The following is a 23,210-nucleotide window of genomic DNA, read 5'->3' on the forward strand; positions in this document are numbered from 1 at the left end:
TGCCCTGAGTGGTCCCCTTTTCCTCAGTCCACGGTGGGACAGAGGCAGGGGCTGCCAGCAAAGGGGACACTTCCCCAGCAGGTACCCTGTGCCCTGCGGCAGCTCCCCAAGGCCTGGAAGGGGTGGCCACTTCCCCACCAGCTCCTGGAAGTGGCCTCCTTGGGTGTCCAGGCAGAGACTGTCCCTGACCTCACGGTGCTGGGCTGGGAGCCAGGGAGCCCTAGATGAGCCTCTCCTCAGGCGGCACCTTGAGGACACTGTCCATCTCCAGCCGGGCCCCGGCCACCTCCTGCTGGCTCGGGCTGTAGGTGCCCTCTGACTGGCGGCGCTTTCGGGCTGCCAGGATCCCCGAGAGGAGGCCCAAGAGCAGGAGGAGGAGGCAGGCGCAGGCTGCGGGTACCGCCACCTCCAGCAGCGGGAACGGCAGCGGCAGCGGCAGGCCCTTCTGCAAGACAGGCGACAAGGAGGCCTCAGGTGGTGGAGGAGGGGAGGAGACAGCAAAGGGGCACAGGACTTGCTCAGAGAAAACAGAAGCTAGTACCAGGCTTTCCTGGGGAGTAGCGAGAGCCCCCGCCCCGGGGGTATGGAAGCCAGCCACTGCAAGGAGAGTCCTATGGGGCAAAGGGGTTCTAGCGAGAAGGAGAGAAGACAGGTATTGAACACCCAGTCTGAGCTAAGCACAGTGCATGGGATTTCACAGAAACCCACAGCGGCACGATGAAGTGGCAAGAGACCACTCCCTCACCTCCCCGGGCCCAGAGATCAGTTCGTTTTGTCCACTGGTGTTTTCCGAAGTGCCCGGAGCAGTGCCTGCGTATTAGGCACTCAAGAAAATAGGCTCTGCCCAGGTTCCCTAGACACGTGACCAGTCGGTGGCAAGCCAGGGCTGGCACTTCTCTGTCTGCCCCCAACACCATGCCATCTCCCTGCAGCCTCAAATTCCAGGCGGTGCCCTTCTGTCACTGGCCAAGCTGAGTCCCAGTGCCCAGACTTGCCATTTGGCCTCCTCCTCCCAGCAATAAACTCATTCAGTCTGAGGCAATGGGACTTGACCCCTCCCCACCCTGAAGAGTGGCCTGGTGTTTCAAAGTGTCTATGGAGACCATGCTTAACCCCCGAGTGGGAGGGATCTCAGGCAGCAGCCAGGGAGACTGATGGGCTGTGGTGAGCAGAGTCCAGCAGGGCTGGCCCATCCCCGACCAGGGAGACTAGGCCAGACTTTGGGGGCACTCTCCCCTCTCCCCAGACTCCCAGGGTGCCCCCATCAAAGACTCTAAAAGCCTGCAATTCAGAAGTCCCAGAATCACAGAATTCCCGAGCCACGGGTCTCCCTCTGTCCTGGGAGGCCTCCGAACCCCCTGGGGCCTGGGTCCCAAGCCCCAGCACGCAGCCCTGGAGAAGGGTCCCAGGGCTATAGTAACAGCGGATCCAGCCCCAAGCCAGGCCCTCACAGTGCGTCCCCAGGCACTGCTAGGGGAGCCGTAAAGCCATTATCTCCCTCGCTCTGGGAAGACGGGCTGGGAGCCAGAGGCTGTAAAAGTTCCACTTGAAAGGAAACAGTCCCCAGAAGCAGAGGGGATTTGCAGGTTTATGGCCCGGGCTGCCAGAAGCCTGTGGAGATCAAGGCCCCTGCCCAGGCTTCCCTGCCCACCGCCCCTCCCACCAGCACCCACTGTGGGCTCCCGCCTGCTCCCCACCTGCAGGGCCAACCCCGCTCCTGGGGGGGAGGGACGAAGGGGAGGTTCAAGCTCAGGCTGCCTGTGGGCCCCTCTTCAGCTAAGACTCCCTGAGGTCAGGGGCTGCCTTCAGAGCGCCAAGCCCTGGGCTCAGAATCCTGGGCTCCTCCAACCTTCCTGCTCTAGCATCCTGGCTCAGAAGCCCCTGGAGGTGACAGGCTCTGGTGTTCACCAACCTAAATCCCAGAATTCCAAGAACCTGTGGGCCCTGAATACTGTCCGGTCAGACTTGGTGAGCCCAGACATTTCACTGCCAGTCCCCAGAGAAATGGCGGGGGACCCAAGCTCTCCCCAGAGTGAAAATGCCTCCTGCATGGTGGGTGTGGAAGGGACCCGAGTCTCCCTTGCTGCCATCCACCCCACGACAGGCTGGTCCAGGAGCAGGTGTACTACACACACCCCGCCCCGCCAACATCCCATGAAGCCCAGGACAGGGCACCCCGCCCCCCGGCGCCACTCACCACCACTTCACAGAACTGGCCGGAGAACCTCGTGCTGCAGACACACTCGTACACCCCCCGAAGTGCCCGGCAGGTGCCCCCATTCAAGCAGGGGCTGGTCTCACAGGAGATCTGACACCTGGGAGGCAGAGAAGAGGGTTAGGGTGGAGGAACCTGCTGCTTCCCGTGCACACTCTGTTCTCCTGGCTGCTCTGCTTAGCTCCTCAAACGCCCTCCACAGGCATCAGAGCTCAGCCACGCACTGTCCCTGCCTGGCCAGGCCCTGCCAGGTGCCGAGGATCAATGTGACCCCCATCGCCCGCCCCCCGCCTTTGCCCCGGCATTCATGACGAGAGCGACTCGCACTCCACCAGATGCCCAGGACGGCCCGTGTCCAGGCCCCAGGTGCTGACTCCCTGTCTGCAGTGGGCACAGAACCTGCCCCTTCCCAGCCTCCCCAGGTGGTCCGGGCACAGGTGGTCTGCACCGTGAGGTCAGGAGCAGCGCGAGGGGCTCTAAGACACCCCTCCAGCCAAACACGCCCCCCGCAGGTGTCTGCACGGCAGAGGATGGCCTCAAAGCCCTGGAAAGTGACAAAGGTGGACTGTCTGGCACTGTGATGGCAGTGAGGCTCTGACGGTGAGTACCCCACTTCATTCGCCCTGCCCAGCTCTCTGCACGCACCAGCCCACCCCCGAGGCCCCAGCCCCCACACCCACCTCAGGCCAGCAAAGCCCTCCTGGCAGCTGCAGTTGGCACCCCGAGGCCCACCCTCACACGGGCTGCCATTGGGGCAGGTGACGTTCAGGCTGCACTCCTCTGGCTGGACAGGCCACCTGGGGAGAACGCACAGAGCTGGCCTGGGGGCAGGACGCCTGGGGCCTGCCCACCACCACCCATGACCACGGGCCACCCGAGCCTCCGTGTTGCCATCTGTGGAATTCAGGGCCCACGTCCTGTGGTCCCTGATATCAGTCGCGGGAGCAGTGTCTGAGGTGGGAGGCGGGACACGGGGCTGCGCCCCGCAGCTCCAGCCCCGCCCCGAGCTGTGGGGCCTGTGGGCCCAGGCTGGGAATCCCTCCCGTGGCCCAGTCCTTTGAGAAGCTGGCAAAACGGAAGAGGGACTCTCCCCGGAGCAAAAGCAGATTCCTAAACACAAAACTCACACTCTAGGCGTGGGGCATGGGGGGACAGATGGGCAGGTCAGTCCTCCCCCGGACAACCTTCCACAGCTTGGCTCCAAAGGAAGTGGGGGTTGTCGAAGCCAGACTGAATAGGGGGCTAGTCACTCTGTCCCCGACCCCCGGGACTAATGCGAGTGGGTATCAGTGGTGGCCGCCGGGGCAGGACAGCCTCAATCAACGTTCTCTTCAAGACCGGCTCGGGGTTCCCCGCCCCCACACCCAGACAAGAGCACTGTTTATCTGAAATTCAAATTTATCTGCGTGTCCTGTATTTTATCTGGCAAATCTAGGGGGCTGTGGTTCCAATTCACAAGGACGGCACCGCACGGGAGCTCAGGGGGAAGGACTGGCCCTAGGATTCTCTGCCCTGCTCACCGCCCGGAGGCGTCTCTCAGAACCAACCGCAAACAGGCACCCGCCCCGCGTCACTGACTGGTCCACGGATCCTGGCCGCCCCCGTCCGCACCTGCAGCGCGGGCCCGCAAAGCCCGGCGGGCAGCGGCACTCAAAGTGGCCGTTGGGGCGCGCGTGGCAGCGGCCGCGGACGCAGGGAGCCGAGCGACACGGGTCGGCGCGGGCCTCGCAGCGTGGGCCCTCCCAGCCCGGGCCGCAGGCGCAGGCGAAGGCGTCGAAGAGGTCGCGGCAGGCGCCGCCGTGCAGGCAGGGCGAGGAGACACACACGGGCTCGCCGTGGCAGCCGAGTTGCGGGGCCTGCGCTCCGGGCCAGGCCGAGAAGTGCCCTCGGGCCCCGGGATCAGCGCCGGGGCGCGCGTGCGCCAGGGGCAGCGGGAGGCCTCCGAGCGCCACGCGGCCCAGGCAGCCGGTGAAGTTCTCGGCCAGCAGGACGCGCGCAGCACCCGGGCCGCGCAGGAAGGCCAGGTCGCCGGCCAGGCCGCGCAGCGCCATGGGCGTCGCCGCGCCGTCCAGCCACAGCAGCCAGCGTGACGCAGCGGCCGCGGGGTGCTCCATGGCCAGGCGCACGCGGTGCCAGGCGCCGTCGGCCACGCGCGGCCCGGGCGCGGGCAGCACCGCACTCGGCAGGCCGCGGCCGCTACGCACGCCGGCCAACAGCGAGCCGTTGCGCACGGCCAACCAGACGGCGGCGAGGGCGCCCGCGGCAGCGCGCAGTAGCCCAGCCTCGGAATCGCGCGTACGAAAGGCGAGCGAGAGACCACTGAGCTCGAGCTCTGACGATGCGTTGTGTCCGCTGAATGAGACCGGAGGGCCCTCTCGGAATGTGGCTTCTGCTACACCTGCGGGGACATGGAGCGTCGGTGATGGCCTACTGACACCCACCCACCCGGGTGATAACATCTGCTGCACGTCCCCCTCCCCCCATCAACTGTGGGCGGGGAACGCACAGCCACCTAACATATGATCCCAGGAACTGAGGCCTCACCTTCCCTTCTACTCCCTCACAATTCCCTACCCACAAACCGTGCGCCCCTACCCTCCAGGGCAGGCCAGGCAATAATAACCCCTCCAAAAACCTGCTCACTCACAGACGAAGCCATCAGGGACCTCCTCGCAGGTGGCAGGCGGGAGGCAGGGCCGGCCAGGACACCACAGCTGCTGGGCACACGTGGGCCCTGTAAAGTTGGCAGGGCAGGTGCAGTGGAAGTCATTCCAGGTGACCAGGCAAGTCCCACCGTTGAGACAAGGGTCAGGCTGCAGGAGAAGCAGGACAGGGATTGGCTGAGGCCTGCAGAAGCATCCCCCTCCCCACCCCACAACCACCCCTGCAGTGGTTCTCAGTTGAGCACCTAGTACAGACACATTACCTCTTCACAGACAAATAGGAAGTTACTATCATCTCCGCTTTACAGACGAGGGAACTGAGGCAGGGAGAGGAGAGGCCACTTGCCTGAGTCACTCAGCCAGTAAACAGAGGAGCCAGAGTTCACGCTCAGGCTATTCCAATTCCAGGGCTGGCGCTTTGTTCATGGGCCACGGGGGTCCCTGTCCTACCTAAAGGTTTGGCAGCCGGCCCTCGCCTGGATCAGGGTGTCTGCCTCAGACGAGGACTGGGAGGGAGGTACGGGGACCACCAGAGGGCAGGAGCAGCTGGGCCAGAGGGGGGATCAATACGAGTCCTTCACTGCCGCTGACAGCGGGACCTGGGGCAGGGTGCTTTCCTCGGCAGGAGAAAGACATGCTGACCCCAGAGATGCGGGGCACTCACACTGCATGTGTCCTCAGAGACGCAGCCCATGGTGAGGTTCCAGGACTGCCTGCTGCCCAGCTCACTGGGCTGGCTTGAGTTCCCCAGAGGCAGTGGAAAGAAGGGGAGGTGGAGGCCATTGAGTTGCAGGTCCTGGAGGCAGCCTCGGAAGGGCCCACCCCAGGGCTGGGCATCAGCAGGGAGGAGTCGCCCACCTACGTGCACCTGCTGCCTCAAGCCCGGCAGCTGGTCAGTCCCAAAGCTAAGTGTCACCAGGTGGCGGAGCCCATCGTTCCAGGGCCCCGGGAGCACCAGAGCAGGACTGCCCAGCACCTCGGCCCTGATCTGGCCCTCCCTCAGGAACACTGTCAGGATAGCTGCTGAGTGGTTGGCAAGTTGGAGCAGCAGGCCAGCAGGTTCCCGGGTGCGGAGGAGGAAGGACACGGTGAGGTTGGGGCCCGGCAGCTGGTGGACCAGGAAGGATGCAGAGCTCAGGGTGCCCCCCAAGCCAAACGTGGCAGCAGGAACCTCTGCAGGGAGAGAGGGTGCCAGGCATGAGGCCTGTGGGATGGGGGAAGGCAGGACCTCTGCCCCGGGGCCACTCGGCTCGCGCCTCACCGTCAGCACACGTGCGGCCACGATAGGGCCGGGGGCAGTCGCAGTGGAAGTGTGTCCACAGGTCCACACAGGCCCCTCCGTGGGCGCAGGGTGGAGGCTGACACTGCTCGTGGCGCTTGCAGCCCAGGAGGACATTCTCCCCGAGATCTTCAGGCAACAGGAGGTGCCCATCCACACGTACGTCCTGGAAGCAGCCTGCAAAGGCCGCGCCACCCAGCTCAAGAGAGCAGGGCCCGCCGGGAGGCCTGGCCGTGGAGGCAGGATGAGCCGGGGCCACAGAACTGGAGGCCACGCAGAGCTGGGCAGGGCAGCCCTCATGCCAGAGGCGCAGCTTCAGGACCCCTAGGTCAAGTGTCACCTCCACTCGGTGCCACTGGCCATCATTTAGGGCCAGGTCTAGCAGCCTCAGGACAAGTACAGTGTTGCCATGGCTCCAGAGTGTGGCCTGCAGTGTGGCCGCTGCCAGGGCTAGCTCCAGCTTCGAGCTGTCCTGCGTATCAGTGCGAGTGGCCAAGGCACCAGCAGGTAGCGTGGTGCGAAACCTCAGCGCCAGAGCCAGGGAGACACCGGCAGGCACTGAAACCCGCACAGGGTTCCCCGCCACCACAGAGAAGGTGGTATTCTGGCCACAAGAAGGTCCATGGGTACCAGGTGGGCAGTGGCAGACATAGCTGTGGACTCCAGACTCGAAGGTAGGGACGCAGGTAGCAGCCAGGGGGCAAGCGTGGCCCTGGCAGCCGGTGAGCTGCACAGAACAGTCATGCCCACCCCAGGCCTCCGGGCACCGGCAGAGGTAGCCTGCCACGATGTCATCACAGGTCCCACCATGGAGGCAAGGCCCCGACAGGCACTCGTCCACGTCTTCCTGACATGTCAGGCCTTTGGGAGAGACCAGGCCAAAGCTCAGCATCCTAGACCAGAACCACAGTCTCGGCCCAGAGCTTGCATACCTCTTGGGACCGGGACCTCAGTACCCACCAACCAAACCAATTCCCAACCCCTGATGGATTTTCCATGGTCCCCTGAAACCTCAGAGGCTGGAGCCCAAGATGCCCCTTTCTCTGCTATGTCTGGTGAGTCTCCATGCCCTGTGGATTCAATCCCCCCAATACTCTCCAATCTGCCTTTCCTTGCACCCCACCTCTCCTGCCTCACCCGCTCTCTGCGCCACAGTTTAGCCTCCTCTAGTCTGCCTGACTTCAGAACCTCCTCTGCCATCCGTCCCTACAAGCAGCCAGAGATCTGTTTCTGAAGGTCACCTGACCAGGTTCCTCTGCTGCCTTAGGTCCGATCACTCACCCTGACAACGAGATTCCTCATGGGTTGGACCTGCCAGTCACTCACGTCTCAGCCCTTCCCCCTGCAAACCTTGAACTGCCTGTTCCTCCAAGCTTTTCCTGGAAAGTCCTGCCTCTGGGGCTTTGCTCCTATGGTTCCTTCTGCTTGGAATGCCTCATCCTCCCTTCCCCTGCCTTTCAAACTCCTACTTATCCTACAAAGCCCAAACTCAAAGGACTATTCCTCTAGGAGGCTTCCTCTGACTCTCAGCCTCAAGCTATTGTGCCACTCCCTACTCTTTGTCCACCCCGAGGCACAGCGCCCCAGCACCCTGGATGGACAGTATCTGTTTGTGCAGCTGAGATCTCCCCTGGGGGCCCAAGTATGGCATTGGTACCCAGCAAAGGGCCCAGCATGGCTTCTGCGGACAGCGGAACGGAAGGAGCGAGCGGAGGCGGGTGTGTGCACCTGTGGCGCTCCAAGTAACCACCAGACTCTCGCCTCCCGGTCCCTCTGCCCAAGGGTCTCCACGCCGGCTGTGAAGGGGCACCTCCCCCTTCCCTCCAAGAGCTCCCACGCCAGGTGCTCGGGCCCCAGTCTGGGTCCGGAGGCCACAGCCCAACCCCAGCTCAGCCAGAGCCTCCGCGAACAACCAAGGCTGGCCCTGCTCCCATGTCCCAGCTGGGGGAACCCCGGCCCAAAGAAGCCACCAATCAGCCCACAAACAGCACGGCCTCCCTCTGAGGACAGCTAGCTCCACCTCCCCATGCCCAAAGCCACCGTCCTCCATACCTGCCAGGAGCCACAGGCCCCCCAGGAAGGTCCACAGAGCCTGCAGCCCCATTGCATTTCCCCAGATGTCTGAGAGGGCTGGGCGGGCGCGGAGGCTGGGGAGCAGAGCTCCCTCCCGGTCCGGCCGCCTCCTTCAGGGCCCGCTCAGGAATGCCAGGCCCCGGCCTCCCCCAGGCCAAGCACGACCCAATGGGAGGATGGGGATGGACAGTGGCAGGGAGCCCAGCCCCACAGCCGGCGGTTCCCCCTCCTGGTTTCTGACCTTAGAGGTCTGACCTCGCTGGCAGCCATGAGCTGAGCTCAGCTCCTGCTGACGCTGGGGAACCTGAAGGACAACACTCTCTCTAAAGCCTCCGTGGCCCCGTCGGAAAGGTGAGGATTTAACCGCCTGCTTCACAGGGACGTGGTGAGGGGGTAACAAAATGCACAGAGAACGCTCTTCAAAGGCCAGGCATGTGTGGTGGCACATGGGTGGGCCTGGCCCCCGCGAGGCAGGACTCGGGAACCGCAGTCCACAGGAGCAGAAGATGGGCCACCCAAGGGGGTAGGCACCAAGTCCTAGTGTCTTCAGGTGGGCGAGGGGTAGAGGGGACGGTGGTGATCACCACCCTGTCCCCTAGGCGTGGGAGCCTGTGCCCAGGAGCCCTGCCGAGTCGGGGGCAGTGTGCCCAGCAGGAATGTGGGCAGCGTGGGGGAAGTGAGCCAGGCATTCCAGAGGGAGCAGGGACACTCAGCGAGTGAGATCTTCCTGGTCACCAGCATCTGGTGGGAGGGTGTCTGAGTGTCTGGGCATCTGGTATACCCAAGGCAGGGAGATGCCTTCTGTACCCCCAACTCCTGCCTAGCAGGCCCCAGAACCCCAAAGGTCAAGCTCATCCTTCTCCAGACACTGCCCCCCCACTATCTTCAATGCCTGCCCCACCCCACCCCCACCCCGCCTTTGCCTTCTCCGTCCTGGCCAAAGTGCCTCTGTCCCCGAGGCCCCTGCCCAGCCCTTTGATGTGAGGTGTCTGGGGTTCTCTCTGCCCATCACTCCACACATTTTCCACAACAACCTCAGCCACCCGCGGCCCCAGCTGCCGGGATTACCCCCCTAACCGCCGGTCTCGGACTCCAGCCCACACCACAGCCCTGGAGCTCAGCCCAACTGGCAACTCCCCCCCAGGCTCCTTCTGGGGGTGCCCCACAGACACTCCGACTCAGAGTGGACAAGGCTGAACCACGCGGGACATGAATTCAGCTGGCATCCCCGACACCTTCCACTCACACCTGGATAACCCTCAGGACCTGTAGAGTGTCCCTCCTAAATATTTCTCAACCTGATTGGCCCCCTCCATTCCCACCTCCAAAACCCAGGTCCCAGCTCAGTCCCAGCTTAGCTGTCACCTGGGCCACTGTGCCCACCTTCTCTCTAACCTCATACCCCATCAATCCAGCCTCCACACATCAGCCAGAGGAACCTTCTCACCCCAGACCCACCAACTCCGACCTTGCCCTGCCGCAGGGCCCACCCCACCCCACACACCTGTGTAGCCATGTGGACAGTGACACTGAAAGCCATTGGGCAGGTCCAGGCAGCGGCCTCCACTGAAGCATGGCCCCGAAGCACACTCGTCCACGTCCACGCTGCAGTCGTCCCCTGCAAGAGGCCCAGCTGTCGTTCCCACCTGTGCCCTCAGAGTCAGCCTGGACCCGGAAGGGCCCATTTTATAGCTAGAGAGAATGAGGCCCAAAAAGTGGCACTTGAACCCAGCCCGGCATCCCTCCTGGTGCATTTGGACACTGGTAGACCTGCTGCCCTGGAAGGGGGTAGGGAGCTCACCCTCAAAGCCCGGAGGGCAGCGGCATAGGAAGCCAGCAGCATGGCGGAAGCTGAAGGCGCCGGGGAAGGCGGCCTGGGCACCGCCGTACAGGGCCGGGTCGGAGCGCTGCAGGCACTGGCCCCCGTGCTGGCAGGGGCCTGCCGCACACTCGTCCTCGTCCACCTCGCACTGCTCGCCACTGTAGCCTGGGGGCACATACGCATGGACATCAGGTCACACGGAGTCTTCGGGCAGTAACCCACCCCACCCCCACCCCACAGACGCCAGGCTGGCCCAAGGCTAAATTAGGACAACAGCTCAGAATATGGTCACGCATCTCAGAAGAGAGGGAGACACAACGAAGGAGGTAGGCATGATCCTGACAGCGTTATTCAGCTCACATTATCTTACTAGTATCACCAGTAGAAGCGAGCTCTTTGCACGTGCCATGCCGCGTGCCTAGACTTCATGGGCATTACACCTTTACTCTTACAACCCTGGGAGCAGGCGCTACGATTAGCCCCATTTTCAGATCAGGAAAGTTGGTCCACGGAAGGTGCGTGCACTTGCGCACGTATTCCACTGCCCCAGGCTGCGCCGGCCCACCAACCTGCCCCTGCGCCCTCACGCCGCACGCACACATACGCACACACACACTCGCGCACGCATGCGCGCGCGCACGCACACACGCACCTGGCCAGCAGAGGCAGCGGAAGCTCCCCAGGCCCTCGAGGCAGGACGCGTTGTGCGCGCAGGGCGTCGACGCACACTCCAGCACCTCCTGTTCGCAGCGCGCGCCTTCGTAGCCCGTGTCTGCGCAGTCGCACCAGAACCTGCAGTGGGCACGCACTCGGCTGCAGCCCCCTGCCTCCACCGTGTCCCCCAAACCCACCGCGGAGCCTTCGCGCCTTCGGCCACCGGGACGCACGCTCACCCGTTGACCAGGTCGTGGCACACGCCCCCGTGCTCGCATGGCTGGCTCTGGCACTCGTCCAGGTCCAGCTGGCAGCTGGCGCCCCCGTAGCCCGGCCTGCACACACAGCGGTAGGAGCCCACGCCGTCCAGGCACGAGCCCCCGTGCAGGCAGGGCGCCGAGGCACACTCGTCCACCTCCACCTCGCAGTTAACGCCTGGACAGGGCCGGAGACAAGGACAGAGGCAGGTCACCAGAGGGAGGGCGAAAGAGGCTGAGTAAGGCCCACTGAAACCAGTTCCAGTTACAAGGAGCGGAAGGTGAGGATCCACAGAGAGAAACTGCTGGTCCATTCATCCCCAGCAGGTGTTTCTTCCTCCAACAATGGTAATGGGGTAAAAACAAGACAGACATCCCTGCTCCCTTGAACTCACAGACATCTAGCCCGGGAGATGGGCATTAGGTCAATGTTAACTAGAGGACTGATTTTTAATTTTGATAAGCTGAACAATGAGGGAGTACTGGATTCTGTGAAAGCAGGAGCCAGGATCTTGGCCTGGGGAACTGGGAGTCAAGGAAAGGTTTTTGGAGGAAGAGCCTTTTGAAGGGCGGGAGGTGGGGAGGGGGTGTCTAAACTACCAGGATAGAGGGCTGTTTGAGTAGCTGGGTTCAGGAGAGACCGTTGGTCAAGACCTGCCTCAGGGCAGGCACGCTGCCCTAGGCAGGGCCCAGGAAGCTAAAGCGCTACGGGGAGAGGGGAGGAGGTGAGAGGCAGGGGTGCAGGGTGGCCGGGCCTTGGAGGGCTGGGTAACACAGTCGGGTTATCCTAAAAGTTTTGAGCAGCTAAGTTACAAGGTCCTGTTTGCATTTTAAAAGGCTCACTCTGCTGGCTTTGAAGAGGGTGTAAGGACAGACCTCAGAGAGGGATGTAGCCTGGCAGGAGATGCAGCAGTAGGGTAAGCAACCCCTTCTGCTTTTCCCTGCATTGTCTTGCTTTTAAAACTGAAAGTTCAGCTGTGGCTGGTGTGGCTCAGTGGATTGAGTGCCAACCTGCACACCAAAGGGTCACAGATTCGATTCCCAGTCAGGGCACATGCCTGGGTGGCAGGCCAGGTCCCCACTGGGGGACATGCAAGAGGCAACCACACATTGATGTTTGTCTCCCTCTTTCCCCCCTCCCTTCCCCTCTCTCTAAAAACAAATAAATGAAATCATTTTTTTTTTTAACTGAAAGTTCAAGTCCCACCCAGAGGGTTGGGGGGCTCTCGGGGAACGGAGGCTGTGGAGGTGAAAGGAGCGGGGGGATCCATCCCAGTGTGGAAATGTACTGCCAGCTTCATCGCAGAGCCCACGTGTCCTTGTAAACTCCAGTGGCCCTGCCCCTGCCCCCTACGTGGGATCGGTCATGGGGAATGATGATTGGTCATGGGGGCCAGAGGCCCAGCTGGTTCCGGCAGGAATCTTACCTCCTCCCCAGCTCAGCGAGCACAAAACCCAGCCCCTCCTTCCTGTGACCCGCACTCCTCCTGCCCTGGCCCCGCTCCCACCCTCTGTGCCAGGGGGAGCCAGGCCCAGGCCGCCTGGAATCCCAGCCTCCCCCGCCTGGCTGGGAGCGGGAGGAGGAGCAGAGGAATGAGTCACACAGGCACTGCCCCCACGCACATCTCACCCAGAGAGCCTTCCCCGGAGCGCCTGAGCACCACGTCCGGGCGCGCGCACCTGCTGGTGCTCACGCACGGCGTTTCAGCGCAGAGGCGCTCAGGGAGCCCGGACACCACAAATGCTGGCAGACACTCCACACACACAGACACACACACACACACACCCCACCCCCTCAACCTATCCAGACACCGAGGCCCTCAGATGATGAGAAAGACACATGGAACCCGTTTCCAGAGTCCATTTTCATCTGCGTGCTGAGACCTACCTCCTCATTATAAGCACCATTCCTGGGAACCCAGCCCCCCCAGTGTGTGCCCCTTGCTCTGAGGTGACCTCGCATTGCCCTCTGCCCTCAGAGAGAGTTGTCTGAAACCAGGGTGTCTGTACCACGGGCTCCCAGCTGCCCTAGGCCCAGCCTCCTTCCAGACCTGTCCCCCGTTGCGCCCTCCTTCCCAGCTTCCCGGTAGTCACTCCGATGGCTTTTGTCTTGGAGCACAGAAGGGACTGGGTCCGGGCCAAAGTCTGGAGGAGGGAACTAGCATTTCCTCAGTGTCAGCACTTGGATATACATTATCACCCACTTCCCGCTGGAGACCGCAGAGACCCCTGGGGGGCCCATCGACATTACAGTTTGAACAAGACCACCATTACAAACCTGAGCCACACCAGGGGTGTTCACGCGCTAAAATGATCCGCTGAGTGGACAGGGCCTGCACCCCAGCCTGACACAGGCCTGGAGTAGATGCGAGAAATACTGTCGAGATGTGTGCTCATTAAAGCCCAACCAGGAGCACCGGTGCTCTGGTCCCGCCAGGGACGCCTGAAGGGTGTCTCCACCCCCAGCCCATACCGAACTCTAGAAGGGACTGAACAAACACTCCCAGTGCCCGTTACGTGCCAGGCCCTGTGCCAGCCCTTGCACATTCACTCTCATGCGGAGCTGCCAGGTCAGCCTGAGAGGCATCGCCCCTGTAGCAAGACCCAGAGAGGCTGCACCCAGGAGCGTCCAGGATGCCCGGCGGGGGGCGGCGGGGAGAGGTGTCTGTATTAAAGTCAAAGCTGAACGCATGACTTCGCACCCTGAGCCACCGATGGGATCGATGTTATAAACCTCCTCTGGGCACAGCCGGGGCCATTACCTGCATAGTCGAGGGGGCAGTGGCACTCGTATCGATCGGCCAGGTTGTGGCAAGTGGCCCCGTGGCGGCAGGGCCGGGACGCACACTCATCGATGTCCAGCTCACAGCGTGGGCCCTGGAACCCGGGCACACAGTAGCAGCGGAAGTCACTGGGGCCTGGACCCTGGGGCACACACAGGGCGCCGTGGTAGCAGGGCTGCGCGGCGCAGCCCTGGGGCTCCGTGGGGCCGCAGGCATAGCCGCCACTCTCCGTAGCCTGGCACTCGGTCCCTGGGGTGCAGGGGTCCAAGGCACAGGCACTCAGGGTCTGTGCAGGCACCGTTCCTGTAGAGAGAGGAGACCAGGTGGGCAGGAGCTACCAGACGCTCCCCTCCCCTCACCCACCGAGCCCCAGGCCCCGGAGCCGGAAAGCAGCAGAGGGCTGCCCGTACTCCAGGACGGAGGGCGGGCCAGAGCCCTACCAGCCAGGTCCCAGCATGCCGCCCACATCTACCCCCGAAGAGGACCAGTTTCAGGAGCGCCTCCCTAGCAGAGAACTAGGACCTGGGATGTCGGGCTCCCCGCTCAGGATTAACGGGCAGGCCGGCTGGGGGCTCTGCACCCCTCGGGCCTGCATCCCCTTGGCGCCTCTCTGACACGGGTTCTGTGGTGCCCATTTTACAGGAGGGCAGATGGGGGTTCGGGGGGAAGCGAGGACTTGCTGGGGACACATGGCAAGCTGGTGCTGGGACAGCCTCCCAGCTCTGCCTGCTCCTTTCAGCCCCACAGGGGAGGGGGTCTCCTTGGGTCTCCCACCTATGGCCCCCTCCCTCCCTGAAGGCCCAGGAGGGGGCTCTTCCCACTGCCCCCTCCACCGCTCCTGCTGGGGGTCTGGTAACTCCATCCCTGCGTGAAATTGAAGATGAAGGACTTCAAAGGCCTTTCTCCACACCCCGCCCACCCTGCTCTCTGCCCCCTACGCTGCCCCGCTGCCCTGGGAGCTTCTCGCAGGACCCCTGGCCCTTGCTGTCAGCCAGCGCGTGAGCAGACAGCCTGGCCAGGGTTACAGGGTGCAGGGCAGACACCGAGACTTGCTGACTGAACCCCTACACCTTGCTGAGCTCACTCTGTTCCACAGCATCACCTACAGATCAGGGAGCCAAGCCGGGTTGAGAGCCAGCCTCCCACCCTCCCCACCTCCCTGCCTGTCTGTATAATTCTGGGGCAAGAACTTGAGCTTTGGAGTAAAACAGCCCGGGTTAGATTCCAGCTCAATTACTATCTCTCAGACCTTGGACAAGTCATTCTCCTGCGGAGCTACAGCTCCCACCCTGAAAGGGAGAGGCTGATAGTCCCTGCGTCCCAGGGTGGGTTAGGATTCAAAGCCTCGGGTACTGCAGTCAAGTGCTCACTTGTAGAAACTCAGTAAGTGATGGGGGAGGGAGAGCCGCCCACAAGAAGGAGGCACCCCTCCCACCTGGGGCTTTGAGAGGTGCCCCTTCTCCCATCAAGTTGTCATCCAGACACTAACCAGGCCCTGCACCTCCCCTCCCCCACCCCGGTAGAGACCCCCAGATAAGGCCCAGCCGCCTCTCGGGCGTCATCCACATTCCACAAGGCAGGGCTGTCCACTGGCTGACCCCCACCCTTCCCGGCCAGGGCCATGCACGGTGGGGGACATGCGGATGGAAACGCTGACCAACAAATAGGCTCGGGGAGCGCCCAGCTGTCACCCCACCCCAGAGCACCTGGTACAGCTCAGCATGGGCTCGCTCACTCCTAGACCCGAACCGGGGGCCCTCGTGCCCACCCAGGGCCAGGCTCGCGGCAGGGGCACAGGGCCTCAAATGCCGTCAGACCGGACGACCTTCCTGGGCCGTGGCGTCCACAGCCCCTCTCTGCCCACTGTTTCTCCGCGCAGCTCAGGGCGCCGTCCCCAGCACCCCGCCCATGCCTGGTCCCAGGGGCGGGGGCGGGGGTACCCGAGCCTCTCTGATGGGCCGTGGGCAGCCCATCTTTCTTCTCCCCGCTCCGAGGGGCTGCGCCACCCTGGGCTAGATGCTGTGATGGGGGTGGGAGGAAGGTCGGGGGGCTGGGGGGTCTCGTTCCGGCACAGAAGGAACAGGTTTGGGCGTCAGACAGATCCAGCTTGGGGTGCAAACAGTACCACCTCATGGGGTGCTAGAAGGAGCCACTGGGGCAACGCGCGTGAAGCCCTGGCACCCAGTGGGCCCTCAGTGAGGACTCTGGCCATTGTAACCCAAGTCCCTCGACCCAGCCCAGCTCAGGAGCCGGAGCACGAGAATCAGGGCTCCCCCATGAAGGGACCTGCCTGCTGGGTCCTGTGCGATTTAATCCTGACAAGACGCAGCCCCTCATCCGAGTGTCCCCAGGGACCCCGCCCCACTCTGCAGGTTTGTCCCGGTTCCGAGCCTGCGGTTTTGGAGCAGCCGGGACCAGGCCGGGTACACAGCGCCTGGGGGAGTGGGGAGGGTGGGTGCAGGTGGGCTGTGGCCCTAAATGGCAGAGCCCCAGGTGAGTCCCGCCACCTGGGAGGGAGGAGGAGTCCTGGTCAGAGCCGGCGGAGAGGCAGGCGTTCAGGAGCCGCAAAAGCCTGCCTGTGTCCTCTCAGTTACTCTTCCCATTTCCCCGAGGAGATGGGGACGCTGCCCTGCCTGGGTCGCAGCTCAGGAAAGTGAGGCCCAGCCCCACAGCTTGTGAGGGTCAAAAGTCAAACCCCGTTCTCCCTGCTGCAGAGCCTCCAGCCAGAGTTCCCAGAGGCCGGCCCCCCTCTGCCTGCGTTAAGAATATCTATTCCTGGGCCTGCTCCAGACCCAGAGATTCAAAACCACTGGGCCCAGGGCCCGAGAATCTGCATCGCAATATGCTCCCTGGGGACTCCTTTGTATGTGGAGGCTCGGGAACTGCTGACCTCGGGTTCTCTGTCTCCCAGGAACGAGCCCAGGAGGCCCCGCCAGCCCCGGGCTGAGGGGAGGAGAGGCAAGGGCAGAGGAGGGGCCCTCCCAGGGGCCAGGCTGGAGGGGCGGGGCCTGTTGCCAGGGTGACAAGGGGCCTGTGCTTATCTTTACAAATCCCTCCTGACCCCTCGGCAGCCTGGGACGACCTGGCAGGAGAGGGATTAGCTAACACTGCCCCTCCCCTCAGACCTGCAGCCCAGCCCTGAAAAGGCCCGGGACCCATTGCTGGGAAGGGAAGGGAAACCTCTCCGTGGACAGGACAGGATTACGTTAACAGCAACTGTTTACTGAGCATGTACTGTGCGCTCCCGGCTGGGCTACACATCTTGCGTCTATTATTACACTATTAGATTGATGTAAACCGGAAGACATGGGTGCTGTTAAGAAAAGTGTTTCTAATTCAGAGATCACAAACCTACCCTGGATCATCCCTCAAAAAACGAAGGAGCAGCTCGATCGGCTCCTGACACCTGAGCGGCCGCCCGTCTCCTGGTGCGCGTAAAACCCCGACTCCTGCCGTCACTGTGCTGCGTCCCGGCCCAGCCTCCCGGGCGCTGGGAGGGCCTCTGAAGGCTGGCGCGGGCGTAGAGTGCAGGTTCCAGGGCCTGCCTGGCAGAGGGGCAGCCCTCCCAGCCTGCCCGGCACCTGGCTGTTGGCAGCCCCACGGGGCTTCAGGCCTCGCCCAGTGCCCAGTGACTCCTGCTCCCTGGGCCTGTGCACAGACCCGGCGCTAACCGACAGCCACTCGGGCTGTTGCCTGAGGGAGGATTTTGGGATGCTTCTTTCTGGTCTTGACAAGGCAAGAGAGGATATTTTTAAGAAGCAACCTAGTGACTTTGGGTGGTGGGCACATAATGCAGTTGACAGATGGTATATTGTAGAATTGCACACTTGAAACCTACAGAATTTTATTAACCAATGTCACCCCAATACACTTCACCAAAACAAATTTAGAACAAAAGATTTCCTCTAAAAGTCAAAGGGAAAAACATTTTAAGGAGACGTGACCCATGATCTTGCAGACGTGGGAGCTCCTGGCAGAAGGGACATGTTCGTCCAATGTCAGTCCCCAAGGCTAGGGCTGAGCAGCAGTGCGGGGCAGGAAAGTTTGGAATACTCTTTTACAAGTGTTTACCCCGGGGTTAAAAGTGTAATTTTTTTAAGAGCAACCACAACAATAACTTGGGGATTCTCGTCCTGCGCCATTCCTGGCACTCAAACGTCCCAGCATTTCCAGACCGCGGTCCCAGGGCACTGGGGACAGGGAGGCACTTCCGCAGTGAGGGGCGGAGGGAGCAGGTGGGGCTCCAGCCACTGGTAATTATTCCACTTCTTACCGCAACTGGGATCTGACTTCTGTCTCAAGTTTCCTTTGAAACAGGATTCCATGCCAAACCTAAGTTGAAGAACCAGGGCATGTTTTCACCAGGTCTTATAAATGGCCCTTGGGGTTAGCTGGTGTGTCCCCTTTAGACAGAGGCAGAGAGGTGACTTTGCAACGGTTAGTACCATAGTCGGCTGTGACATCCTGGCCCTGCCCCCCCCCCCCCCACTAGGTCTGTGACTCTGGACAAGTCACTGACATGCTCTGGGCCTCCTTTCTTCCTCTGTCAGCCGAGGGCGTCACAGGGCTGTGGTGAGAATTGAACTCGATCACGTGGATCCGACAGCACAGCACCGGCCACGCAGGGGCTGAGGATGTTATTTATTCATTCGTCAACAAATCTTTACTTGGGAAACACTGGCTGCCCAGCGGGCCCTGCCACTGGGGTGTGCGCAGCTCCTGTTCCCTGCTTCATCCTGCGGCCCCTCCCAGCGCTGGCTGGAGGGGGAGCGGGACGCGGGACCATCCCGCCCCTTCGTCAGCCAGGCTCCCTGGGTGTGCGGGGAGCAGGAGGGACTTGAGAGCCCAGCGCGCCCCATTGTGCGCCAAGATGCCTGGTCCTCTCCTAGCAACCGGCGGGGCCTTTGTGGCAGAGTGGGCTCAGACGGCGGGCCAGGCTCAGGGCCTGGCAGGGCGGGCAGCAGAGCTGGGCCGGGGCTCTGCAAGTGATGCCGGCCCAGCCCCGCTCCTCCGGGCAGTCAGGCCTGGGGTGCCGGCCTCCAGAAGTGCTCACTCCTGCAGTGCCCCCACCACCCCAGCTTTCAGGGATCCCCCGGGAGCCGTCCCCGGTGCAGAAATCACAGGGGAGAGGCTGCCCTCGGAGACCCTAGCAGTGGCGTGTGGGGCAGGTGTCTCTCTGAGTCTGTTTCCTTCTGTTGCCTCGATCTCCTCTGTGCTCACTCTGCTTCGAGGTCCACAGGAATGTGCATTCGAGTGTGAATGCACACGAGTCAAAGTACACGCACTGGTGGGTGCAGGCACTTGCAGGTATGTGCGTGAGTGCATGTCTGGTGGGTCTACATGCACCTGTGGACACCTGTTTGTGTGGTTGTGTGTTCCCTTGTGCATGCCACACCAGTGCGCAGGTGTGTGTGTGCACAGCTGTGACTTGTGTGTGCACACACAGGTGTGCATTTGTGTGTGCATTATAGGACCAGCTCCACGCGCCAGGAGTTCTTGTCCCCGGGTGTGGAGAGCAGACTCCTGCACCAGGTTTGCCAGGGAGGCCCAGCCCGTAAGCCCCCATTCCTCCCTGAGCCTTGGTTTCCTCCACTGCACAAAGGGGTCCTCGTCCTCCCCACAGGCCCTGTGGAGAGGAGGGGACAAAGGCTTTGTGAGCCAGACCCTGTGAGGGGCTATAGGAGGGGGTGAAGGGGGCCTTGACTCCGCACCCTGCGAGTCTGGGGAGGCGGGGGCTCCCCTGGCCACAGTGGAGCCCAGGCCACCCTTGTCCTTGGTTCCCTCCTCCAGCAGTGGCAGTGGGGGCGGGGGACTTCCCAGCCCAGGCCTGAGTAGCCATAGTGACCAAGACAAAGCGTCCCCCAGAACCCCCAGGAAGAATTCCAGGCCCGCGCGTGCACACGTGAATCCACTTGGACAAAAGCAAAAACTGCTTGGCAAAAGGGGTCTGGCTTCAGGAAGCCCTTGCAGCTCCATCTGGGAAAGCCTGGGAAGGGGGCCCTGGGCTCGGCCACCCCCTAGGGACCCTTGCGCACCTGCAGCTCCCCAGGGCAGGCAGGGCTAGGGCTCCCATGGGGGGATACAGGCAGACATCGGCTCCCCTGGGTCTGCTTTTGCTTCTTCACCCCAGTCTACTGGGTTGGGGTCTGCTGCCCCACCCACCCACCCACCCCCGGGCTCCCATGACGCAGTTCAACTCACTGGACAACTTACACCCTACAACTTACGCTGAGACACTGCCCACCGCACTCAGGAAGCCTCAGACACGGCGCGGCCTCACCTGGTACAGCTCACCCTACTTCCCAACTTTAACGCACCCCCGCCTGCCCTCCACCACCCAGCACAGGCCTCTCACCCCAGCCCTCCCAGCCCCAGCACCCCTCCCAGGACACACAGCCCCCCCCCCCCGTGGCCCAGATCACAGCCGCCGGCCCCCAACACGCAGCAGCCCCTGAGTCCCAGGTCGCGCTCGCTCCCCACAAGTTCCAGCGGCCCCACGGCGCGCTCCCCCACACCCTGCGCTCCCCACGCCCCACAACTCAGGCCTGCACCCTGCCCTACAGTTGGCCCAGTGCCCACAGAGACAGCCCCAGAGCCTGTGGCGTCTGCTTCGGGAGGCAGACCCTGCCCCAGCCTCCCGCCCCCGGGGTTGTGCCCCCCACTCACCGGCCAGGAGGGCGAGGGCAGGGGCCCAGGGCAGCGGCAGCAGCAGCAGCAGCAGCAGCGGCAGCAGCAAGAAAGGGGCCCAGAGCCGGGGGTCCCGGGGGCCTGGCCCGGCCAGCGCCATGGCAGCACGCCGCGCTCCGCGGCTGTGGGAACAGAGGCCTGGCTGGCGGCGCACCCCCTCTCCCTCCAACCAGCACTAATGCCGTGGACAGAGGCCCGGCCCCTCCTCCCCTCCCTCCCGCCCGCCCTCCCCTCCCGCCTCTTCCCCCAGCCCAGGCCCTCCCAAGCCGCCCCACCTCCTAGAGGGCTCTGGAGGAGGGTCTGACCCTCCCAGCCTCCCCAAGGCCCTGGGCTCCAGGCAGGCCGACGGCCCCTCTGGGTCTGCCCTCACCTCAGCGCCCACCACTCTCTCCCCTGACACCCCCACTGCCTTGGCCTCCCCGCTCTGGGCTGTGCTGCCTCAGCCTCCCCAGAGAAATGCCTGTTCTGGGGGGCCCTCTCTGCAGGTGAGGCCACCGCTCCAGGCCCTCAGCCATCCGGCCCTGCTGGGCTGTGCTCAGCCCAGGCCTGCGCATCCACTAGCCCCCCAGCCTCCTAGATGGGCTCAGAAGCCCCACTCCCTCCCACTTAACTCCCACCTCTGCAAGGGACCCCCACACTGCAGCCCGACGCCCTGTCCCCTCTCCACATTCAGTCGACCACCGCTCCTGGCAACTCTTCCTTCTCAGTGCCTCTGGATCCCACTCCTTCATGGCCACACACAGCCGCACCCACCGTGGCCCTCAGGGGAAGGCCCCGTCTCCCCCCTCCCTCACTCCCCACCAGACCCCTGTCCGCGTTGCCCCTAGGTCTCCTCTGCTGTTTGCAGCTCCAGACACCTCTCCATTGTTAAAGCCAGCCCCTTCCACTGAAGAGCAGCGCTAACTAGGCAAGCTTTCCTGTCCTGCCCCCCGGAAGGCCTCCTTGTTGTCTAACTTCACAGTCTCCTGCTGCACTTGGTGTTTGCTTGCTCCCAGCTGCAGAGGGCAATGCTGTTTGGGCGGAGAGGAGGAGTACTTCAGGGGACCTGGCCCCAGGTCATCTCAAAGGCACAGCAACATCAAAGAACAGCCCGTTCCTCCACTGCCCTTCACTCCAGGGGAGGGAGAATCCCGTGCTGAAGGGACTTTCGGGACCAAGCCACTGTCCCCTGCCAGTGCATCCCCATTTGGCCCAATTCAGTGACCTTGGACTCAGGCCACCCAGGTCCTGTGCGGGGCTCTGCGATGTGTCCCTGACGTCCGAGGGCACGTTGAGAGACAGGCCTGAGCAGCGACTGAGGGTGTCCCCGGGTGCTCTAGGGGGGTGGGCAGTGGCCCTTGAAAGTTCAGGGAAGGGAACGGTGGGCATGACACGCGGCGTGGGTGGCGGGGGCTGCCCACTGGCCCCTCAGCTAAGTAGGTGCGGGTTTGAGCCCAATTCCACTGTTGATTGCAGGGTGACCTCAGCACAGGACTGCCGTCTCTGGGCCTCGGTTTCCCCATCTGTAAAACGGGAGTGGTGGCAGTCTGCACTGCGGAAGGCTTTACAGTAGTCCTCCTGACCTGTGGGCTTGTCTTCCCCAGCTTCAGGTACCTGTGGCCAACCACAGTCTGAAAACAGTAAGGGGAAGATTTGAGGAGTAAAGAATTCTTAAGTTTCCGGTCGCGTGCCGTGCTGAGCGCCTCGCCTCATCTCTGCGCTTTGGCTTCGCATCACCTCATGTCATCACAGGAAGGGCGGGCGTGGCACGGTAAGATACTATGAAGGAGACACCACATTCACATAACTTGCTACAGTATATTGTTCTGATCTGTTTTATGAGCAGTTACTATTGTTAATCTCTTACGGTGCCTAATTTAAAAATTAAATCCTAGGTAAATACCTAGTTATCCTAGGTATGTCTGTATAGGAAAAAACGTAGTATGTGCAGGATTCGGTACCATCCGCGTGTCAGGCACCAGCTGGGGGTCTTGGAGAGCCTTCCCTGTGATGAAGGCGAACGGCTGTAGCGATCTGAAGTGACAACGCAAGTCCTCTTTATTCGGCTTTTCAGAGGTTCCCAAGCGATCCAAGCAGCCCCGGGGGGTGGGTCGGGGGGCAGAGGGATGGCAAGGCTCCCGCAGCCCCTTGAGCATCTGGACGTGCAGACACAAACACGGGAGCTTTTACAATGAACCTCAGACCAGAAGGGCGCCAGGTCGAGTCCATCCAAGCCCCGCCCCCCACCCTCTGTCCCGCAGCCGTTATGCGCCACCTTGTGGCCAAATATGGGACCACCTTCAGCACTGACTGCCCTGGGTCTCTAGAGGCCTTCCCCATGTTCCTTGCTCTCTTTTCTCCCACAGTGTTGGAGTGTGTGGGGGTTTGCTCCCAGTCCCCTTCTCACACATCGCTCCTGCGGCGAGCACACCCGCACCCAGGCTCTCTGGTGAGCCCTCCACCAGTGATCCTTAAGCCTGTTTCAAACCCCCCTACCCCTGCAACGGATACATTGTATCACCCTGTGTTACTCTGAAATGAAATGGCACACACATAAATGTGATTCCTGAAAGAAAACCATCCCAATGCTCTAAAACATCAGAGCAAGCCATCATAGGTTAGTGATAAAGTGCACAGACGCTGGTTCCAATCCTGGCTTCTGCACTTCTCAGCTGTGCGACCCTGGGTGAGTCACTTAACCTCTCTGTCTCAGCTCCCCAGTAAAAAAGGGATTATTTTCTGTGCAGCACTTCACTGCATAGAGTTGTTGTGAGGATTAAGCGAGTAGTTATTCATGA

General features: G+C 62.4%; 1 protein-coding gene across 1 annotated transcript; it reads right to left on the bottom strand.

Moving 5' to 3' along the window:
- Positions 1-220: 220 nt before the first annotated feature.
- On the bottom strand, positions 221-20,533 carry CRB2 (crumbs cell polarity complex component 2). Its single transcript, XM_054584886.1, has 13 exons — positions 20,413-20,533; positions 13,726-14,049; positions 10,946-11,141; positions 10,705-10,844; positions 10,032-10,217; positions 9,735-9,848; positions 6,140-7,018; positions 5,543-6,051; positions 4,863-5,028; positions 3,827-4,613; positions 2,896-3,012; positions 2,198-2,315; positions 221-445 (listed from the first exon to the last, which is right to left on the bottom strand). Exons 1-13 carry the CDS (start codon positions 20,531-20,533, stop codon positions 221-223), a joined length of 3,882 nt encoding a protein of 1,293 aa, XP_054440861.1.
- Between the last annotated feature and the right edge of the window lie 2,677 nt (positions 20,534-23,210).

The sequence above is a fragment of the Pteronotus mesoamericanus genome, unplaced genomic scaffold (assembly GCF_021234165.1).
Source record: "Pteronotus mesoamericanus isolate MK-2021 breed Mesoamerican mustached bat unplaced genomic scaffold, CSHL_Meso_final contig_78, whole genome shotgun sequence".
Lineage (NCBI taxonomy): Eukaryota > Metazoa > Chordata > Mammalia > Chiroptera > Mormoopidae > Pteronotus > Pteronotus mesoamericanus.